Source organism: Neophocaena asiaeorientalis, unplaced genomic scaffold (genome assembly GCF_003031525.2).
Source record: "Neophocaena asiaeorientalis asiaeorientalis breed wild unplaced genomic scaffold, Neophocaena_asiaeorientalis_V1.1 scaffold177, whole genome shotgun sequence".
Taxonomy (NCBI): domain Eukaryota; kingdom Metazoa; phylum Chordata; class Mammalia; order Artiodactyla; family Phocoenidae; genus Neophocaena; species Neophocaena asiaeorientalis.
The window spans coordinates 20,770,790-20,784,872 of NW_020172779.1; the positions used below are offsets into that span (position 1 = coordinate 20,770,790).

General features: G+C 45.5%; 1 protein-coding gene across 7 annotated transcripts in view; it reads right to left on the minus strand.

Annotated features, from left to right (window-relative positions):
* PTK2 (protein tyrosine kinase 2) overlaps positions 1–14,083 on the minus strand; it is a 225,270-nt gene that overhangs the window by 17,600 nt on the left and 193,587 nt on the right. For all 7 annotated transcript variants that reach the window (XM_024741050.1, XM_024741051.1, XM_024741048.1 and 4 more), the window contains 3 exons: positions 13,779–13,865; positions 12,169–12,306; positions 11,332–11,463 (listed from right to left, as the gene is read on the minus strand). In XM_024741050.1, the coding sequence (XP_024596818.1) occupies positions 11,332–11,463; positions 12,169–12,306; positions 13,779–13,865 (357 nt within the window). The remainder of the gene's footprint in view (positions 1–11,331; positions 11,464–12,168; positions 12,307–13,778; positions 13,866–14,083) is intronic.

Genomic DNA, 14,083 nt, shown 5'->3' on the forward strand with positions numbered 1-14,083 from the left:
AATGCCCGCTTCCTGGCACGTTAAGGCTTATATGTACTTGGCTGTCTTGCCAAAGCAGCAAATGGTCCAGTGACAAGTTTTCCCCCGGCACTGCATCCACAATACAGAAACCAAACAGAGAAGTCTTGACTTAATTTAAGTAAGAGTAAATGAATTTCACTAACATAAGATTAACAAAGTAGGCCACATGCTGTCAAGGTGTGGAGCTTGGTAGGTTTTCGCCTCGTGAAAGCAATGCTGTGAGGTGGCCCCAGCCTGCCCCACGATGGCATGGATTTCACGGAGTCCCCAGGCAGCCACACTGACTCCTGCCCCCTGCCCCCACCAGGCACACTGGCTGACCGTTCATCTCTTAGTCTCTGTCAGTCTGCTGTATCTTACAGACCCTCTATTTGGCAGAGATCAGGCAGTCACAACTTCCTTGTTAGACGAAGAACGTCTTGACATCTGATGCGTCGTACTTTCTACACCTGAGGAGGGCCCAATGCTGAGGACACCAACCGCAAGCACCCGTTGGGGGTGTTGATGGAGAAACGAGCTTCGTCTCTTTCTTTTAAATGTGTGTTTTCAAAAGTGAAACCATGTCATATAATTTCATAACCTTCATATAATATTATATAGTGGAAATTGGTAAAAACGTTAGAATACTGTATAATATTCCAGAGCATGAATGTTGTCACACACAGAGAAAGGTGGAAACAGCCTGGGCTCTGGCAGTAGCCATCGGGGTTCAGGTCAGCCTCCCGCCCTTGCCAGCTGTGTGACCCAGGCCTCAACTTCTTCATCTCTAAGATGGGGCGATAACAGCACCTGCCATGCACTACCCCAATCCTTGTCAGGATTAAACGAGTTAATATTGGCAAAGTACTGAGTCACTGCCACGTACGTGTCAAGTAGAATAAACAGTTATCCTGCTGTTTGTTGAACATTTGGGCCATTTTCAAAATTTCAACTGTATAAATAGGCTGTGGGTAAACATCTTTGTACACAAATCTTTGACTAAATTCCTGATTAGTTCCTGGGGACAGATTTCTAAGAACTGAATTACTGAGTCACAGGGTTTAAACATTTGAAAAATTGAGCGTATCAGCTGCCAAACTGGTCCTGCCTTGGTCCGCAATGGACTGTGCCCCAGCACTGCTGGACTTCACTTAAAACTTGCAGCCAATCAATAAACAAAATGCCACCTGTTGCAATCTGCCCCTCCCCCTTCCTTAAGTAGTAGAACGTCTCTGTTTCTCTTCTCACAGATGCTAAGCTGCCTTGGACAAGGTTCACCTCTCCTAACCCATTTCCTCACCCACACAGTTATTATAAGGATTAAGTAAGTGCTTGGCACAGAGATGTGCACATATGAGATGGTTAGTAGATATGTGCTGAAGGAATGCATTAATAAAAATGCAAACGAGAAAAGATTTTACAGAGGAGGAACGTGAAGCTTAGAAAGGCAGAACCGGTTGCTACAGGCGACAGGAGCTGGATTCAATCAGGCAACAAATATTTAGTGAGTATCCTCTGTGTGTGGAAAATATTTTACTTAGGTTTTTACTTAAACAAAAGCTGTTCATATATTGTTTGCTTATAGAGTAAGGTGCTGGGTTTCATGTATTTACATGAATTATCTATTTTTACTTTCATATAAAATACATGAAATGGCTTATTTTTCTTTATGCACAACAACTCCCCAATGATATACTTTTCCAAAGACAGAGTTTCAATCTTTTTTTTTTTTTTTTTTTTTTTTTTTGTGGCACACGGGCCTCTCACTGTTGTGGCCTCTCCCGTTGCGGAGCACAGGCTCCGGACGCACAGGCTCAGGCCATGGTTCACAGGCCCAGGTGCTCCGCGGCATGTGGGATCTTCCCGGACCGGGGCACGAACCCGTGTCCCCTGCATCGGCAGGCGGCCTCTCAACCACGGCGCCACCAGGGAAGCCCCAGCGTTTCGATCTTAAAGGAGGCCTATCTATGTAAAGTCCACTTGTGTTCCATGAATAGAAATATTTAAGCATTTTCCTCATATAGTCGACAGAGCCTGTCTGCATAAAAGTGTCATGCTGGGAACTAAAGAGCAATCTAGCCAAAGACAGCCTGTCAAAAAGAAGAGATTCTATTATTGTTTCTGCTACTGGGTGAAGCTAAATTCTCCTGTTTTCCCCTTACAGAATATTCTAGATCTCTAGCCCTCTGGGGCCCTCAACCAGCTGCCCCAGGGCCCAGCCCCTCTTATCAGCAGGCTGGCAGCCACTGGACAAGGCAGGGCCAGGCAGCCAAAAGGGTTGGGCCAGCCTCACCTACCAGCTGCCCACGGTAGCTGGCCCAGCCACAGCAGAAGGACCCACACAACCCACACATGGGACAAAAGCATACAGCTCTGGTGACCAAAGGGGAGGGTGTGCTGGGTTCCATAGGATGTCTCTTACATAAGGCCACTTCTCCAAGATTGAAAAAATGTAACTGACCCTTCCTAATACACAGAGGTAAACACAGAGAGTTAGGCAAAATGAGGAGACAGAGGAATTCCAAATAAAAGAATAAGACAAAACCCCAGAAGAAGAACTAAGCAAAGTGGAGATATGCAATCTACCGAAGAAAGAGTGCAAGGTAATGATCATAAAGACAGTCAACAAACTTGGGAGAAGAATGGGTGAACACAGTGAGAGTTTAACAAAGAGTTAGAAAATACAAAGAAGCACCCAACAGAGCTGAAGAATACAATAACTGAAAAAATACACTAGAAGGAATCAACAGTAGACTGGATACAGAGGAATGGGGAACAGATCAGTGAACTGGAAGGCAGAGTGGTGGAAATCATCCAAGATAAACAGAAAAAAGAAAAAAAAAAAAAGAGGACAGTTTGAGACCTCTGGGACAACATCAAGCATACTAACATTCAAATTATAGGGGTCCCAAAAGGAGAAAAGAGAAAGGGGTGGAGACCTTATTTGAAAAATATCACAGCTGAAAACTTCCCTAACATGGGAAGGGAAAGAGACATCCAAGTCGAAGTACAGAGAATCCCAAACAAGATGAACCCAAAGAGGTCCACACTAGACACATAATTAAAATGGCAAAAACTAAAGATAAAGAGAGAATCTTAAAACCAGTAAGAGAGAAGCAACTTGTTACGTACAAGAGAACTGCCATAAGACTATCAGTTGACTTTTCAACAGAAACTTTGCAGAGGCCAGAAGGAGTGGAACCATACATTCAAAATAATGAAAGGAAAACACCTACAACCAAGAATACTCTACCCAGCAAGGCTATCATTCAGCTTTGAAGGAGAGATAAAGAGTTTAACAGACAAGCAAAAGTTACGTAAAAGAGTTCAGCACCACAAAACTGGCTTTACAAGAAATGTTAAAGGGACTTCTCTAATCAAAAAAGAAAAGACCATAACTAGAAATATAAAAATTATGAAAGGAATTCCCTGGTGGCACAGTGGTTAAGAATCCGCCTGCCAATGCAGGGGACACGGGTTTGAGCCCTGGTCCAGGAAGATCCCCACGGAGCAACTAAGCCCACGTGGCACAACTACCGAGCCTGCGCTCCAGAGCCCATGAGCCACAACTACTGAGCCCACGTGTCACAACTACTGAAGCCTGAGTGCCTAGAGCCCATGCTCCGCGACAAGAGAAGCCACCACAGTGAGCCTGCGCACTGCAAGGAAGAATAGCTTCCACTTGCCTCAACTAGAGAAAGCCCGCGCAACAACGATGACCCAATGCAGCCAAAAAAATAAATAAATAAAAGTAATAAAGTTTCCTTAAAAAAAAAAGTATTAAAACAAACAAACAGGGGCCTTCCCTGGTGGCGCTGTGGTTGAGAGTCCGCCTGCCGACGCAGGGGACACAGGTTCGTGCCCCGGTCCAGGAAGACCCCACGTGCCGCGGAGCAGCTAGGCCCGTGAGCTATGGCCACTGAGCCTGTGCGTCCAGAGCCTGTGCTCCGCAACGGGAGAGGCCACAACAGTGACAGGCCCGCGTACTGCAAAAAAATAAATTAATTAAAAAAAAAAATAGAACTATCATATAATCCAATAATTCTAGTTCCAGGTATTTTTCTGAAGAAAACCAAAAAACTGCTTTGAAAAGATATATGCACCCCTACGTTCACTGCAGCATTATTTACAATAGCCAAGATATGGAAGCAACCTAAGTTCCCACTTATAGAGGAATGGATAAAGAAGGTGTGGTACATATACACACAATGGAATATTAGCTGGCCGTAAAAAAAGAATGAAATCTTGCCATTTGCAACAACACAGAGGGTATCATGCAAAGTGAAGTCAGTCAATCGGAGAAAGACAAATACTGTATGATTTCACTTATATGTAGAATCTAAAAAAACAAAAAACAAATAACCTCCCCAAAACCAAATGAACAAACAGAACAGAAACGGACTCACAGGTACAGAGAACAGGTGGTTGCCAGAGGGGAGGGGTGGGGGGGATGAGTGAAATAGGTGAGGGAGATTAAGAGGGACAAACTTCCAGTTATAAAATAAATGGGTCAATGAGATGTAATGTACAGTGTGGGGAATGGATTGGCTAATACTGTAATAACTTTGTATGGTGACAGATGTAACTAGACCTACACTGATGATCATTCTGTAATATATAAAAATATTGAATTACTATGTCGTACACCTGAAACTAATATAATATTCTAAGTCAATTACACTTCAAAATAAAATATTCTGGATCTGAAGATCGTAATACTAAAGACAAAAAGGAGGCAAAGGCAATTTCTATTTAAAATCTTACAGAAATGGATAACAGACATAAAGAACGTCTGGGCCTATCTGATTATTTTCCCCATCAGGTATGCATTTTCTTTCTTTTTTTCAAATTCAGGTATAACTTGTATACAACAAAGCCCACAGTTCTTAAGTGTAAAGGTCAGTACCCCTGCCTAACACGCCACCCCAATCAAGACACAGAGCAGATAACCCGCAGGCTGCAGTTCACCAAAGGGACCCCTCCTCTGACTTCCAGCCCAGACGACTGTTTCTGAACTTCTTACCAATGGGTCCTGTAAGAAGCACTCGTGTGTGTCTGACATCTTTTGTGAACACGGTGTCTAAGATTCAGCCCTGTGGTTGTGTGTAGTAGTTTGCTCGTTCTTACTGTTGTGCAACATGCCCTTGTTGCATCCGTTCTGCTGTTAACGGGCAGGTGGGTTATCTCCAGTTCTTTTCCGTGTGGGCAAGCGTATTCCCTTCTCTTAGGCAACAGATGGGGGCTGAAGGTGCTGCTTTCAGTTTTGGGAACACAGTAACCAACCGTTCAGGCTTGATCTCTAGTTCCACGTTGCTATCACTCTAGAAAACTTCAAACCTAAGGCTTTCAACTCAAAGTCCTTTCCCCTTGCACTACACATTGTCTTCAAATCTGGACTGTGGAATACACATGGGAGGGATGTGGCCTGGCTGAGAGCAGAGTCCCCGTCTTGGACTCTCTGACCCCGTCTTGATGTTCACCTTTCATTCCTGCTGACTGGTTCTGCTGCGAGAGGGAAAACAGCTCAAACATTCATTTCCTTTCTCAGGACACAAAGCAGGCTTTATATACTCAAAACTTTCTCATTTTAAAATTAAAATCCTGTCTTCAGCACAGCCCTGCATTAGAAAATGACTGTACGCATGGCAATAAAAATAAACAAGTAACACAGTTACTCTCTCTTTAAGCAGCGCCCAATAGGAAAGAAAGTCCTCTCAATGGACTGAGGTTCTAGTCAAGGCTGCCAGCTCTCTCTCTGGCCAGTTTGCAAGAGAGCTTTTACAGCCGTGGATTCACAGGCACAGAGGCAACTCAGAAACCACTCGGGCTGCACTGAGATCACAGAAGGGGGTGGGGACACCACAAAGACCCTGCGCTGTAGGTCACAGCTGTGTGCCCCAGGGCAAGAGCCTGCCTTATGTGTGCTGATGGAGGGATGCTGGACTCGACTCTCCAAAGTGCTCGATAAAAAAGTAACCTCATACAATGATGTACGTCCTAAAACAGGAGGCTTCAATAAATAGCTATCGATTCTGATCTGTCAGAAAAAATCTGGGAATCGCTACTGACAAAGCAACTTTAATTTTTCCAGTAAGAACATGACTCTTCCACCCGAGTACAAGCTGACCTCACAGAAGGGAGCGGCAGGGCTGCTCCCAGCACAGTCCGAGGACCAGGGCGGGTCAGGAATGATTTGCTGTTACCAGGTCGTGATGAGACAGAAACAGAGGATGAGCATCTTTAGAAATTTCTAGAGCAACCTGAAATAGTAATTTTTAGGTCTGTTGGAGCTCATAATAAAAGTCTGTATACCTTTTAAAAAATTTCCTTTTTCTAGTAACTGCTTCTTATTTTATTTCACTAGAGTATCAGGTCTACAGTGGTTTAGGAAAAAAAAATAGAAACAGGTCCTCCTTCACTGACAGCTTGAGAAGCCTGCACTGGGAAGCACCTGGGCCTAAAAGGCTCCATGTCCTGCATGCAGATTCTGCCTCCTCGGGGAAACGTGGCGGCCAGACACAGCCAGGGCCTTGTTAGCCAGCTGCTAAAAACAGCCTACCTAAGGGAGCTCTAACAACAGCAAAAATGAATTAAGGGGGAAAAAAAACCCCAAAAAACAAGCAACGAATTAAGGTTCACTGGTAACAAATAAATCCAGTGAAAGGGTGTCCAGCTCCTGCGTGATACCAGCGACGCTCCTTTGCAGAATCCCTTCGACACTGGCTAAAATCTCTCACCCCATCTATTACACTCATCTCGGGTTGGGAGCCGCCTGCATGTATTCTGGGCGATGTGTACGATCTAGGGTTCTAGATTCTCATCAATGTAGCGCTCCTGGCTGCTACAGAGAACAAACTGAATGAGAGATTAAAAGCCCTTGGAAAAATTAATGGTGTATTCCTTATCCCTTCCACTGTCTACGCGTTATACATTTAATCCTCCACTCAACCCTACAGAAAAGCACTCTCGCATTTTACAGAGGAAATTATAATTATCTTACAGATTAACAAATCACAGCAGAGAGAGGTTAAACAACTTACGTAGGGCCGCGGTAACTAGGATTTTGAAGCTTTCCCTAGCTGACCCCAGCGCCTAGGCTCCTGCACTCGGTGTGCCCTCACCCTGGCATGTTCTTCAGCTGCTCAGCCTGCCCTGATGGCCCTGCATGCTGGGCCTCCCCTGCGCTCCGTCCGCTCTGTCACAACCAGGGCTGACCTAGAGGGGCTGCGTCTCAAGGACAGGAAGGATGGAGGGCCCCAGGTGGTCATCCTGTGGCGGTCACTGGGAGGTTTTAAGTCAGAGAAGGCCAGGATCAGACCCGAGGTGTAGAAATGTCACCACGGCTGCGGCACGAAACACAGCTTGGAGGGGACAGGATCTCAGAGATGCCATGTACGACGCCTCAGCCTTGACATTTACTTGCCCTCACCTCCTCACCTTCCCTCCCCTGGCAGCGGCGCTGTGGCTCGCTCACCCAGTTGCTCACGCCGAGGCCGGGCCCGTCCTGACGGCTCACTTGCTCTCAGCCCCCCACCTACACCGGCTGCCTGACCAACGGCCAACGCAGATGGGGCAGGGATTATTCGACTGAGGACATCAACACTGTTCTGATCTTGAAACCATTAACAATGAATAATAAATCACTCTTGCTTATGAAGATTGACAGGAAATTCTAATAAAACATCACAAACAAAAGACACCAGGACCTTCAAAGGATCATCAACCACGACTTAGTGGGGACTTCTCTCTGGAATGAGGGTCCAGCATAAAACCAAGCAAAATGCTTCACATAATTCATCACGTTAAGCCTTTTAAAAGCTTTAAAAAGGTTAGTTTAAAAATAGAGAGCCAGCATTATACTTAATGGAGAAAACTATTACGGACATTATCTTTAAAAATAAAAGCAGGATGGGCTTCCCTGGTGGCGCAGTGGTTGAGAGTCTGCCTGCTAATGCAGGAGACAGGGATTCGAGCCCTGGTCTGGGAAGATCCCACATGCCGCGGAGCAACTAGGCCCGTGAGCCACAACTGCTGAGCCTGAGCATCTGGAGCCTGTGCTCCACAACAAGAGAGGCCGCGACAGTGAGAAGCCCGCGCACCGCGATGAAGAGTGGCCCCCGCTTGCCACAACTAGAGAAAGCCCTCGCACAGAAACGAAGACCCAACACAGCCAAAAATAAATAAATACACAAATGTGGGGTTTAAAAAAATAAAGCAGGCAAGAACCTGTTTAATACAAAGTTGGCAAGAGATGCTTCAGGGCCAATATGAGATACATAACTGAAAATGGAGAAAGAAAATGTTTTTTAAAAAGTGATAACCGTGCATGAATAGAAAAAATCCAAGGAAATCAGTCAGAAAAAATTTCATGTGATAAGTATTGTTACATACAAGATAATTTCCTAAAATTCATATGCATATACGGAAATAACAACTAAAAAGTTCAATGAAAATGAGATACCATTATCAGTGACGGGAAGCTCTAAATGAATGGGCAGTAATTTAATAAGGGAAGATATGGACTTAGAGAAAATTATAAAGTTACATGGGAGAAATAAAAGGGATCAGGAACAAATGGAAATGTCCCAGGCTGAGGAGACAGGTACACTGAGGCTGTCACAGGACACAGCACTGACTGGACTCCCCGGGGGGGAGTTCATTATACGACTTCATTAGTGGATTTTCAACGTGGCACAGAAGCCATCTGGAGTGACAGAAATGTCACACGTATGGAGAATGGGTTATATGGACTTAATGTATTTATCAAAACTCACCAAAATGTACGCTTAAGACCTGCGCAGTCCACTGTATGTAAATTATCTCAATTAAAAGGAACAACCCCTACGGCAGATGAGCCGGCAGTGTCTGGAGCCTCTGATGCAGAGTACCTGACATCACTGGGAAGATGGAGCCTGGGCCTGGGCCCATCACCTTCCCCACCAGCAAGCTCTTCCCAAGGCATGAGCATACTTCCTGAGCCTGTCTGCCCTGCAAATTCCAATCTATCTCGAGGCCTGGGCGCCAACATCATCCTGACCCCGAGTGGCACCCCCAGGCCCCCCTCCTGCTCTCGCCGCCGGCTGCGCTCTGTCAGAGCAGCTCGCAGCCGCGGCCTCCTCCACCCTCGGCGATCATACACCAGACACTGGTATTTACGTATACTAACTCGAGTTTGAAGAGTTTGTAACACTGCCTTTTTAAAATACAAATCAATGCGGGAAAGTAGGCTATCTGGACAAAAGGTTAAAAGGTAGGGCTAGGGAACAGCAGCTGTATTCTTGGAACTGATATAATATCCAAACAGATTTGCTCAGATTAGTATAGTAAATAATAATAACCAATTTTTGCCGCTTGCCTTATAATCTCAAGATACGCTTTGATTTAAATAATTTAGAATTTTGATTTGATGAAACTTTTGTTCAAAAGTGAATGGTTCACAGCGCCCAGCGGTATTTCGTATACGTTACAGTAAATGCACACGCAGAGGAGCACTAGGCCGTGGGAGTGCCGAGCTGTGTGCAGCCGGGCACTCCGGCTGGCAGAGTGGCGGGCACCAAAGACCCCGGCTCGGCCAACGCTACCCAGTGGTCTCGGGCAATTTCCTCATCTCTAACACGAGGGTAATAAAGGGTAGGTATACTGTCCTTTATTCTCGTTTCCAAAATCTAAAATGTACTAAAAGACTGGTAAGTTTGTTTGTTTTTTTAAGCTTGAAGGAAACTAATTTTGTGGCAAAACCTGACCTGAACTGATGTGAGGGCTGTCTTTACACCTGGTAATGTGAACACCTGTGTTTTGCTCTAAGAGTGTTAGTGCTTTTAACTCTGTATGCTATTGGAATACTTATATAATATACAGCATGTGCGTCATATTTCATTAATTTTCTTTCTTTTTTTTTTTTTTTGGCCGCACTGCAAGGCTTACGGGATCTTAGTTCCCCGACCAGGGATTGAACCTGGTCCCTGGCAGTGAAAGCGCTGAGACCTAACCACTGGACCGCCAGGGGATTCCCTTCATTAACTTCCTAAAGCAAAAAAATAGTGTAGCACACAGAACCCTCAAAAGTTTCGGATAAAATACTTTGGACCTGTCTCTTCCCCACAGGGTGGTTATAAAGACTGAATGACTTTCTGTATGAGAAATATGTAGGATGGTGACCGACACGTGATAAGTATTTTGTACGATCTTAACCATTAAGCTGTGACAGGGCTGTGTGCATTAGTCCTGTCTGGCAGTTAAATGAGTGTGGGGTGTGTGTGATGTCTGCAGGCCTCAATTTTAAAAGAAAAAGAAAAGAAAGGTGAGAAAGTGCCTCCACCTAATGTGATTTGCTCCCAGGTCCCTGTTCGTGCCAAGATGGCCCTCACTCCCCCTGCAGCGAGGGCAGCGGCCACCCGGATAGGTTAAAACGTGCCTCACCAAACTTGTGCACAGCTTGCTTTGTTTAATTTGAAACTACAGTTTTCAAAAAGAGAGCCCCGTATAAAGAATGAAATCCGGATCACAGGTGATGAACCGCTGTCTCGTAAAACCACTGGTTGTTGATTTAATGTTTCTGTGCCTGTAGGACTCCCAGAGATGCATGAACAGCGTTGTATCCCCTCATCAGTGTCTGGTCCCTCAGCATAGAGGGTGACGTAGAGGTGGCCTCGGGATGTTTATGGTCAAAGCATGAGGGACCAGCTCTGGACTAGCCAGGTATGGGCTTTGCGGAAGCACTCTGAGTCCTGGCTCCGTCCAGGCCTTCTTCTCTTCAGGCTACTTCAGGAAGGCTGAAGTAGCTGCGCAGGGTGACAGGGGAGGGGTCCTAAGGCTGAGGACCACGTGACACACGCAGGCCACTCTGTCACCGCTCCTCTATCCCCAGGGACTTCTGAGGGGCTGTCGACAAGAGTTGTCCCAGGAAGACATTTGCTGCCCACAACCCCAGAGGTATGTGGCAGGAGGTCTGCATCTCTCAGACCTCGAACCAGAGGAGCCCAGGAAGGCAAGCTCGGGGCCCCCGGGCTATCTAGTCATGTGCCTTGCAGTAGCGAGAGGCAGTGTCTTATGTGCAAGCTGACACTTCAGTGGGAGTCGTTTCTGTGTAAACGTGGCAGTAACACAAAACCACAGAAACGGTTCTACATCTGAGCCTGTGATTCTACTACAGACCTCCTAGAAATTTATCCTGAAAAAGTAATTCAAGAAAAGCGAACGACCCACTATTGCAAGTTTTAGGAAGCAGGTGAACAAAGGCTCCTGCTCTGGAACAGATGAGGTTTGCCATCATCTGCAGTAGAGCCAACTCCAGAGGCTTAGGGGTGCAAGAACTTTCTGAGACTCAGTTACCAGAAACCTCTCCTCCTTTTCCAGCCAGCGCTGGTCCTCTTCCATCTCCTGCTGCTGCCGGATCAGCCGCTCCTCCATCAGGTGGGTCGGCAACACCTGCCCGATGCCACGCAGGTCCAGTGTTGCAGAGTCCTGGAGGAGGAGTTAAAAGGTCCACTCTCAGAAGTCTGTGTGTGAGGCTCTTACTTTTTTTTCTGTGTGTCTTTCCAAACAATTAAGCAAAACGGCAAGTGTGGTGGAAGTAGGGTCTCTTCTACTCTGCCGGCGGGAGCAACTTTTCTGAGGGTTACAAGTTAACGTGCGTGAAACAGCTTTAAAAAGCGTACAACGGTTCACTTGCAGGGACCTACTCTAAAGAAGTGATCCAAGATATGGGGCAGAGAATGCATCATTAGTTAGAGCGAAAAAGTGGAAACAATCTGGAAGTAAAATAATGGGAGGAGGATTAAATACGACACACACATATTATAGAGTATAAAGCATGTGTACTCCAAGGAAAAGAGCTTGAAGAGCAGACAACTACAGATGTTCTTGGACTCAAAGAAATGATTTTTAATATTATAGGAGTGGTTCTTGGTTTTACCAAGAAAATTCAGTAAAAATTAACACGGTCTGCAGAGCTGGAGGCTGTCTGTTCCTTGGCCTCATGTAGGGCTCTGCTTTTCAAATGAATGACGGTAGCATCTCTCCATCGTTTAGTGAAGATTCACAGACCCAGAGAGCGTCTGATCTTAGAATGAGGGCATCTAAATTGAGAAATCTTAGGATTTAGAAATCCTGTACCTTGGGCACAGCCTCATCAGTTAACAGAGCAAAGCCCAAGAACATCCAATTTACCTCCACGTTGGGCTGCCACATCGATATCTCCTGTGGTCTGTGATTCCACGAATCTGTTTGGTCCAAAAGAGATGCCTGGCCTGGGTAGATGCTGCCAGCCACGGCTGTGATTCCATGTGAGCCAGGGTAGCCAGAGACCTGCGGGTGAGTGAAGCGGCCAGGTCAGGGTCTGACGCAGTACGACTTCTGCACAGTTCTGCTTTCCACGTGAAAGGAAGTAACTGAGATTATAGAGAATAACGTGGCAGCAGAATAACGGCTCCTCAAGCTTGTCCACGCCCTAATCCCTGGGACCTGTGTGAATATGGTAGCTTACACGCCAAAGGGACTGTGCAGATGTGATTATCAATCAGGAATCATTAGGTGGGGAGATTATCCTGGACGATCTGAGTGGACCATACGTGATCATAAGGGTCCCTAAAAATGCAAGAGGGAAGCAGAGGGGAGAGAAAGGGGGTGTGGCTACTGAAGAACAGTCAGAGAGATACTTGGGCTTTGAAGTGGAGGGACGGGCCACGAGCCAAGGAATGCAGGTGCCTCTAGAAGCCGGTAAAGGCGAGGAAACGGACTCTCAACTGCAGCCTCGAGAAAGGCCGTCTGTTATGGCCACAGTCGACAGCTAGTGCAGACAGACGCTAGGGAACCCGAAATTCTTCACTTTGGGGTTCTACACTTACTACAGTGCTGAGCACAGACCACCTCGGACGTAGAAGCAGTGGGCCATAAACACGGTTAAGCCGCCTCTCTACAAGTCCCTTTCCTGCCCAACTCACTACTACTCCACCGGCAAAGAACAAACAAGGCCCCCACATGCCTGTCCTCTAGTGAGCCAGTGTGGATGGTGAGAGAAGGCAGGCCTTCACAGTCTACCAATGATCTCAAAGGCAGAGAAAAACATTTAGCTGGACACGGAGAAAAATTTCAAGGCAGAAGGAAAGTGAAAGGAATTTCTTTACATGGTTCTCCCTCAATCAAGAGAAAAAGAGACAAGGAATCAGTACCTGTCTCCCTAACTCATTAGGCTGGTACTGGGCAGCCAGGCTTGTCAGCTACTTTTTAAAGGAGATAAAGCACAGCCAAATCCATATTCCAAATTCCCTTCAACAAAGATTTCATGCATTTGTTAGGTCTCTAGGCATTGATTTATACCAAAACTCCATACTGACAATATGTAATTACTTAACTTTCAAATAAGATGTACAGGTAGTTCTCACAGTTTATTTGAATGAAAATATTTTAATAAAAAACTCTACTAAACATAAAATGCTGTATCAGCGACTATTTCTGGTCAGAAGGGATATATCACTGCCAGAGAACTTCTAGGAATTTTCACAACAAAGAGATTTCAAATGATCTAAGGCAGTTTCCTATGACACCAACGACGTGCAAGGATCAAATGAGCATTTCAAGCTGAAAAGGCCTACAGGAAATGTCCCATAGCTGTTCTTATTTACAAGGTAAGGAAACGTGGGGCTTGGGAGAGAATCATTCATCTGTTCGATGAAAAAATGAATGTTTTAATTTATAAATATATACAATGTATATTTCCCCACCCCCAAATGTGCTGAAGAATAAAATAACACATCTTTTAACAGTAATGAACGGTATACCTGGTAGTGATTGGTCTGTACCATGTGCTGTGGGCTGGGATGAAACCCTTCGCTGGACCTCGGACTAGGATAACCAGGTCTGCTGGGCTGTGAACAAATCAACAGAGCATCACATGAATAAGTATCCCGATTATTTTGGTAAATCCGCATTTTATTAAAAAGAATAGAAAAAGATAATTTTCTATAAGAACTTAGTTGGAAAGAATGATAAAGGGTGTGAGGACATTTCCATGGGGGTAACAGTCTTTTCAACACATAATGCTGGGACAACAGGATATCCACATGCGAAAAATGAATCTAGACCC